The 8,196-nt window shown below is 55.8% G+C and overlaps 1 protein-coding gene across 5 annotated transcripts in view; it reads right to left on the bottom strand.

Moving 5' to 3' along the window:
* Positions 1-749: 749 nt before the first annotated feature.
* Positions 750-8,196, bottom strand: part of SEC14L1 (SEC14 like lipid binding 1) — a 74,594-nt gene continuing 67,147 nt past the window's right edge. For 3 of the 5 annotated variants that reach the window (XM_037808167.1, XM_037808166.1, XM_037808168.1), the window contains exon 16: positions 751-1,059. In XM_037808167.1, coding sequence (XP_037664095.1) covers positions 1,017-1,059 — 43 coding nt within the window. In that variant the 3' untranslated portion in view covers positions 751-1,016. Of the gene's footprint in view, positions 1,060-8,196 lie in introns of all 5 variants that reach the window. The other 2 variants (XM_037808163.1, XM_037808164.1) reach the window with 1 other exon arrangement.

The raw sequence follows: 8,196 nt of genomic DNA, 5'->3' as shown, positions 1-8,196 counted from the left end.
GCGGCTCTGCGGGGTCCGCCCAGGGCAGGGCGGGCGGGACGGCCCGGGGGGCAGCGGGAGGGTCCGCTGGGAAGGGGGGCTGCAAATGAGGAAGAGCCCGCCCCACACGCACAGCCACATCGCGGCCTGTCCCTCTGTCCTCGCCAGCCCCAGGGCAGCAGGTCGCTTTTCATCAGCCTTGATCCGAGGTTTTCTCAGTGCCCACCCCCGGCCCCTCCGAGGTGGACACCTCATTCTGGGTGCGGCTGGGGTGACCCTCCTCAGGCCGGGCAAACCCAGCTTCCCCTCCCAGCAGACCTGGCCAGTGGGCCTGGGGGGGGCAGGGGGCTCAACCTCTCATCACCGTGCCGAGTGACCTTGGGGACACACTGGGCCTGTGCCCCATCTGAAACATGGGGAGCATGCTCGTCTGTCACCCCCCACTCCTGAGAAGCAGAGACAGCAGCATCTAGGCGGGGGCAGCCAGCCAAGGGGACACCCCCATTTCCTTCCTAACGCTTTAACACCGCCTCTCTCCTTTCCCCCAGACCCTCCGCTCCTTCCCCCTCCAGCCCCTGGCGCTGGTCCTTGTCACGCTGATCCCAGACCCCCGGCTGAGTCCCCAACCCCAGCCCCCTCCACCACCTCACTGCCCTGATGATGTCAAGACCCCCAGTGTCCAAATCCAAAGCAGGTCCCAAGAGTTCGGAACCCTGAGAACCACATTTATGGAACGGGCGGGAGGGGACTGTGTTCCCTTGAGAAAATGGCCTCGCGGGCTGCAGGTGCAGGGCTCTCCAGGGGCGGTTTCCTCTGAGCCTGGGGGACATCAGACCCACCAAGGGTGCGGGAGGCAGGTCATCGAGGCCCGGATATGCCGCCACAAGTCTATTTGGGGTGGGGGAGTAGATCTCTCACGGGGGGCTTACCTGCCGGAGAGAAGGACAGACAGACAGAGGGGATGAGGTGGGGAGGGGGCAGACGGAGAGAGAAACCAGGTTCTGGCTCTGACACCGAAGGCGAGTGAGCTGTTTTCATCAGGAAGTCTGTGAGATTCGGTGTATTTCTTTCCTCGGGCTGCTGTAAGGAAGTTCAGAACAACAGACATGAATTCTCTCGGGTCCTGGAGGCCAGAGCCCACCACCGAGGGGTCCTCAGGACCTGTCACTCTGACCCCCTGGGGAGGGTCCGTCCCTCCTCTCCGTGGCTGTGGCTGTCACGTGGCCTCCCCCCTCTTGTAGGACACTCGTCACTGGAATTAGAACCCGCCCGGCTCCAGCAGGTCCCCAGCGGGACTAATGGCCTCTGCAGAGACCCTGTTTCCAAATGAGGCCACACACCAAGGCCCCAGGCTGACAGGAGTCCTTGGGGGTCACTCTTCAGCCCAGGACAGACAGCAAGGGGCAGCAGTCGGCAAATCCAGGATGACCACTCGGTATGACGCCCCCAGCCCCTTCCACGAGTCAGTGTCCCAAAACGTCACAGAGGAGGCCCCGTCTAGATCACCTGTGGACCAAGAGACAGACAGCCGAGCGGATGCACGGCCCTTACTCGGTTTTTGTTGGAACAAGCCAGCAGTAAAGGACGTTTGGGGGAGAACTAGGTGAACTTAAGTAAGCGCTGGGTAGTAAATGGCATTAGGGTATTATTGTTAATTCTGTCAGCTGTGATCATGGTATTATAGTTAAATAGGAAAATGTCCTGTTTTAAAGATTTGCATATTGAAATATTTAGGGGAAAATGTCATGGAGATTATAATTTACTTTAAAATACTTTAGCAGAAAAAATGAAGAAAATATGGCAAAATATTAGCAACTGTCAAATCTAGATGAAGGATACGTTTGGAATTCATGATGTCACTCTCCATACTTTCCTGTGTCTGAAATTTTTCACAATAAGGATTTTAAAAAAAATCTTTTCATGATAAATGTAAACATATGGGAGGATGCAGGCCTGTGAGAAGGCGTTGTAAATAATAAATTAGTAATGACAAAAAGAGCAATTTATCAAGGGGACGTGACTGGGTACACTTCCCCGTGTGTGTCTGGGGGATTGTGTACTTGTCAGAGGACAAAATTCCTTGAAGCCCCTGGGGGTTCCTCTCTCCAGGCCGGCACTGGGCAGCCTGTGCCTGGGTCCAGGATTCCCCCCACCACTGCAAGCACCAGGAGGGAGCGGGCTGAGCTGAAATGGCTTAGAAAGGGGCCCTGCTCCCCCGAGCAGCCCAGAAGGGCCTGGAACTCTGTGGAGCTCCCTTCTGGCACTAAATGAGCTCTGCGGCCCACAGCCTCTCATCCCAAGACCCCTGCCTGGCTGGGCTGGTTCCCAAAATCCACTTACTGCCCCTGCAGCAAGGCCAGGCTGCCCATCAGCCTGCAGAGGACTCTGGCCGAGTTCAAGGCATCCTCCAAGCCACACGACCTGCAGGCCCCTCACCCTCCCAGTGAGGTCCGGTCGCCCCTCAGCTCACCCCCAGTCTCCCTGGGAGGACCGGGAAGGATGCTGTCCCCCTGAGGGCAGGTTCAAGGCTGGCAGGAGATCCTGGTGCACACCATGGCTCTGCCCGAGCGTTACCATGGGAGAGGCGTGTGTCTGCACTGCCAGTGTGTTCCCAGAAGACTGGAGGTGGCGGATCCTCCTTGGGAAAAGGGCTGCTAACCCATCACTCCCTGGAGAGGTCACCAGGCCCTGAGCTTCCGGGTGATGGTGGCCACTGCGGCTGGGCCGGCGGGTCCACGGATCCTTCCAGGAGGCTGCACCGTGGTTTGTGTGATCATCCTCAGCCACAAAAGGAGGCTCACAACTCCCTGCCCAAGCCGACCATCCCTGGAACCAGGCACAGGGACCAAAGTCACACGGTGGCACCGGCTTGGAGATGCCGTGGGGTGAGCGGGTCTGCGGCTGGCGCTTTGTCGGTGCTGAAGGCGCAGTGTTCGGTCCCAAGCCGGGGATGGTGTCTCCGGAGGGAGTGCCGACCTCGTGGGGCTTGGTTCTCTGATGGCTGATGACCTGGCCTGATGGAGGATGTAGACTGCAGAGTGCAGGCTTTCACACTGTTGTGTGCCTCAGCTTGTCTCGCAGACATCAGGTGGCAGGCGAGCTTTTGGCCGGATGGAAGTTGCCTTTCATTTGTTTGCATGGAATGACCTTGAAAATCCCTCCTGGCTTTGCCCCCTGATGATCCCGTGCCTTTTCTAACAGATGGAATGGAATGAGCTCAGACCCCCCACCCCCACCCCAGTCTGTTTGGGAAGCACAGATGGTCGGTCATTGCTTGGCTGACCCGCGGCCATGGGCTTTGCTGAGTGGAGAGAGAGGAGACGGTGACATGGGGAAGAGGGAGGGGGAAGGGACCCCCAGGTCCAACAGGGCTCACTGGAGGGGAGGTTCCATGCAAACTACTCTCCCCAACCTGAACCCCCAAACCCACCATTTTCCCCCAAAATGGAATTGGTTCTCTCAGTGGCTGCATTGAGGTGGGTACAAGGTGAGAAGGGGGTGCTCAGGGCTGCCCAGGTGGAGCCCCCCGCCACACCTGAGGGGCCAGGATCTGTTTCTTCCCGGCCACACTCTGATTGGATTTGGGCTGTGAACTGGAGAAAGATCCAGATGCTCAATGATGGGGAAGTTTTGGTAATGGATGGTGGTGATGGCGGCACAACATGGTAAATGGATTGTATGCTTGAAAGTGGCTAAAATGGGAAACGTTATGTTGTTTACAGTGCGCTGCAAACTGCAAAGGCAGGTAACAGAATAAACTGACGTGTCCAGATGTGGAGCGCGTCCAGAGGATCCCTCCGTTTGGTCTTGATTTAACTGCTCCTTGTGAGTGTGACTAGCCAGTTGAGCTGCAGGGCACTAACCTCCAGGGGGTCTACCCTTTCCCTGACTGTCCTCGTGACTGGGGAGCAGTGTCCAGCGGCCAGGTTTATTCTCTCGGCTCCTGCCTCCCTGGCTGTGCCCGATAGGACCAGGGGTGAACGCCTGACCCCTGACCCCAGCTGAGCCCATTGGATTCCCTGTCCCAGGGAAAGCACACGGGTCTCCAAACACGCCCTACTGTGAGCTCTGGCCACAGCCGACCCCAGGGAGGGAGCAGCAGAAGCCAAACAGGCTGCAAAGTGAAAGAGAAATGAAGCCAAGAGGCAGGACTGGGCAGGCGGGCGAGAAGGACCAGCGGTTCCGGCAGCTTTCGGTTCTCTATTCTGGGTCCTTCCAGAGGCCTGCTGGATGCCTGTCCCCAAACTCCAAGCATCTTGCCTGTTGCCATGCAATAAATCTGCCCAGGCCCCAACCCTCTTTCGTTTTCTTTCTGTGTTTCCTTAATATATTAGTTTCCTGTGGCTGCTTGTATTAGTCTGGGGTTTTCTAGGGAAACAAAATCAACAGGAGATATCTGTAAATATTATAATATTTTTAAGAAGAATTGTCTCATGCAACTCTGGATGAGTTCAAATTCCGCAGGGAAGGCTGCAAGCTGGGAACTCCAGTGAAGGTTTTTGACGATTGCACTAATGTGTTCTGCAATTCCAGGAGAATCTGGCTGGCTGAAGTACAGATGGAAATTCTCCCTTCTGACTGCTAAAATCATCACTTTTCCTTTTAAAGCCTTCAACTGATTGCATGAGACTTCTCTCATTGCTGAAGGCAAGCTCCTCTGTTAACTGTAGATGCAATCGGCCTTCAAAGCAATCAACTGACAGGTGATTTCAGTCCACAAAATGTCCTCGCAGTAACAATCAGGCCAGTGCTTGCTTGACCAAACAACTGGGCACCATCACCTGGCCAAGTTGACACGTGAACTTAACCATCCCACTGCTGCAACAAATTACCACAAACTCAATGGCTTAAAACAATACAACTTTATTCTCTGTCAGTTCTAAAGGTCAGAAACCTGCAGTGAGTCTCACTGGGCTGCAGTCGAGGCCTCAGCAGGGCTGTCTCCTTCTGGAGGGTCCAGGGAGAATCTGTTTTCTGGCCTTTTTCCAGCTTCTAGAGGCCACCCACCTTCCTTGGCTCATGGTCCCTTCTGCCACCTTCCAAGTGCATCACTCTAATCCCTGCTTCCACCACAATGTAGCCTTCTCCTCTCACCCGGACCTTCCTACTTCCCTCTGAGAAGGACTCTCGTCCTTGGGCCGATACCCCTGTCTCAAGATCTTAACTTAATTGCATCTGCAAAAGATATAGACCTTTTGTTATATAAGGTAACAGTCCCAGGTTCCAGGGCCTAGGACATATTTGGGGGCAGGCAGTATTCGGCTGTATCTGTAGACATTTTTGGTTGTCACAGCTGTGCTGCTGGTGTCCAGTGGTGGAGGTGAGGGATGCTGAACACCCTGCAATGCCCGGGGCAGCCCCACGACACAGAAGGATCCAGCCCCAAACGCCAGTCGAGCCCAGGCCGGGAGACCCTGCTTACAAACGAACCAGAGCAGTGGGACCCGTCGGTGGGCCCCAGGCACGTGTCGTGGCGGCTGGCAGTTCTCCTTTCACTCTCCCGGCTGCCTAGGGATGCTGGCACAGTCATGATCCCACTTCACACAAGGCGGCGTGAAGATTCTGGGTTCTGGGCCAAGGCCGCACGGCTTACACGTTGAGGCACAGGATCTGAACGCAGTGCAGACTCCAGCGTCTGAGATTCTCACCAGTGTCCTTACTGGCAACCACGCGACACCTGGCCGAGATGGGGCCAGGGGTCTTGGGCCGGCGCCGGGGACCTGGGAACATGAATGGAGCCAGGGAGAGAAGATGCCAAAGACAGAAGCCCCCAGATCTCACCGGGCACTCAGCATCGCCAGCCTGGGGGTCAGCCTGGGGCACTGGGCAGGTGAGTGTCCAGCTCTCGGAATGGCAGGGTAGCCAGGCGCAGGGTCTTCTCTGGGTGAACAACATGAAGTTGGGTCCCAAGGACCCTCGGGTGGCCTGACCCCATGGCCTGGAGGAGCCCTCTGCAGCTGGTGCTGCGAGGGCCAGCGGCCATGGGGGGTGGGCTTTGGGTGGGTGTTCCTGCTCCCGCAGCCTTCCCAGGGCACAGAGCACCCTCCTCCGCAGCCCCAGGCTCATGGGACCAGCTCTCCTGGGGACACAGCTGCAACTGGGCCCACCATCTGGGTTTCCGTTCCTTGACCTCCCTGTCTCTCCTCTCAGACTGAAGGGGCCTCCGGGGCTGGCTGTGAAAAGCTGGCGTGAGAGCTGGACAGAGAGAAAAACAGCCAGCCTGTGACAAGGCCCAGCTGGGCTGGAACTGGCTCTTGGGAGGGACTCAGGGGTCCCAGCTGCAGCTGAGAGCCCGGATGATTCCACTCAGTTCTCATTACCTCTGGGAAACGAACTGAACCCTGAGCATGTAATTGGAAGGGCCTAGAGTCAGCCTTAAATCATCATCATTATCTTCATCATCATCACGGCAACTAATATTTATAGAACGCTCATTGGCATGAATGAGCTCAATGCTCATTGCTAAGCTATGCGTGGAAGCTCATGTAATCCTTTCGAGACTTAAAGAGGCCTGATGCCTTTCCCAAGGTCATGCAAGGAGGAAATGGCGCAGCTGAGGCTGGCAGCCTCTCTGCCCTGCACTGGCTCCCGGCAGGGAAAACGTGCTGCTGGGGCTGCCCACGTCGTCACTGCAGACGGCCAGCCTGGTTTGCAGCAATGGTGCCACCGAGATGCAGGCCACAGCGCTGACCCTCAGACTCACAGAGACGCTAGGAGAAGATAAACCCCCATCTGGCTGGGCTCTGTCACATGTCACCCAAAGTTGGCAGGGGAACAGGGCTGAAAATAGAACCGACATTCTGCTCCTTTGCACACATTTCCTTCCTATTTGCATGCATTTCCCTCCGATTTACATATTTTGTGCCAGAGCCGTTAATTCTAGGATTATAACATCAAATGCATGCATGACTTCACATACCCAGATCCAGTAGAGTCAAACTGCATCCTTAGGGTGTATCTGAACCCCCAACATGCATGCAAACACACCCTCCCATCCCTGACCCCGTTTAAATGTCTTCATGCATTAAGGAAGTTCCATACTGCGTATAATTTCACTTTTGACCAGAAAACCAGAGAGTGTTCACAAAAGAAATCTGGCGTCATGAGAAGATCTTACGGGGAAGGTGTTTATTGAGTTGAACATGATCTGCTTGTTTCCCGAGAATAAGATGAAAAAACACCATGAGGCTCAGCTGAGCAGCCAGCACGAAGGCTGGCCTGACGTGCCTGGGAAACTTAAGGCCAAGCCTTCACGTCTGGGCCGGATGTCCAGGCTCCCATCCCTGCAGGCTGTGCTCTGCTCTGCCGGGCAAGGAAGGTCAGATGCAGAAGCTGCTCAGTTCATGCCAATCAAGTGCAAAACCTGGGTGGGAAAGTCTATGCCTGGCAAGCCGCTGGGGAAAGAAAAAGCTTTTAGGGTGCCTGGAATTTAAAGGTACTGTTTTTGGACAACCAAGATTAATCTCTTCTCTGTGTGAGCATTTGCCATCTCGGGGGCATCCGTGGGAGAATTCGACTTAAGGAGCATTCAAGTTGCACCTTCTGTTAAAATCGTGCCCATCCTACCTACCTGCTTTTGTGTGGCTGGAGCACCAAGCTCAGAGCCCCAAGCCAGAGGCCAAGCCCCAGCTCCGTCATGGACAGGTTGTGTTATTTGGGGCAAGTGTCTTAACCTCTCTGGGCCTCAGTTTCTTCTTTGCAGTCATGAGGGTGTTGGATGAGATCAGTGGTTCTCAACCAGAGGCGCTTTTGTTGCCCACAGGACATTTGGCGCTGTCTGCAGACATTTTTGTTTTTCACAGCTGGGGGTATGGGTGGTGCTACTGGCTTCCAGTGAGTAGAGACAAGGGACGGCATTAAACATCCTACAGTGCACAGCCCCCCGCAACAAACGGCAGTAGTGCGAGGCTGGGCCACCCTGGAGCAGACGAAGCCCCATCCCCTCCATGGTGCCTGCTCCAAACGGCAGGCAGGGCCACCCCCTCCCACGCCCCCCTTGAACTGGGGAGAGGGAGAAGGCTCACTGCCAAGGTCGGCGTGTCCCTGAGGCCCTCCACGGAAATGCAGCGAGATTCCAATGGGATCCCTTCCGGAGCATCCCTCTGCCCTGGGAACAACGGAGAAGGAGTGAGGAGCCCACGGCTGAGCTTCTAGCACCCACCCCCGAACCCCAGAATCTGGTGGGTCAAAACGTTGCTGTAAGGGGCTCCTCAAAGA

Source organism: Choloepus didactylus, chromosome 18 (assembly GCF_015220235.1).
Source record: "Choloepus didactylus isolate mChoDid1 chromosome 18, mChoDid1.pri, whole genome shotgun sequence".
Lineage (NCBI taxonomy): Eukaryota > Metazoa > Chordata > Mammalia > Pilosa > Megalonychidae > Choloepus > Choloepus didactylus.
This window is presented reverse-complemented; position numbering and strand designations above follow the sequence as displayed.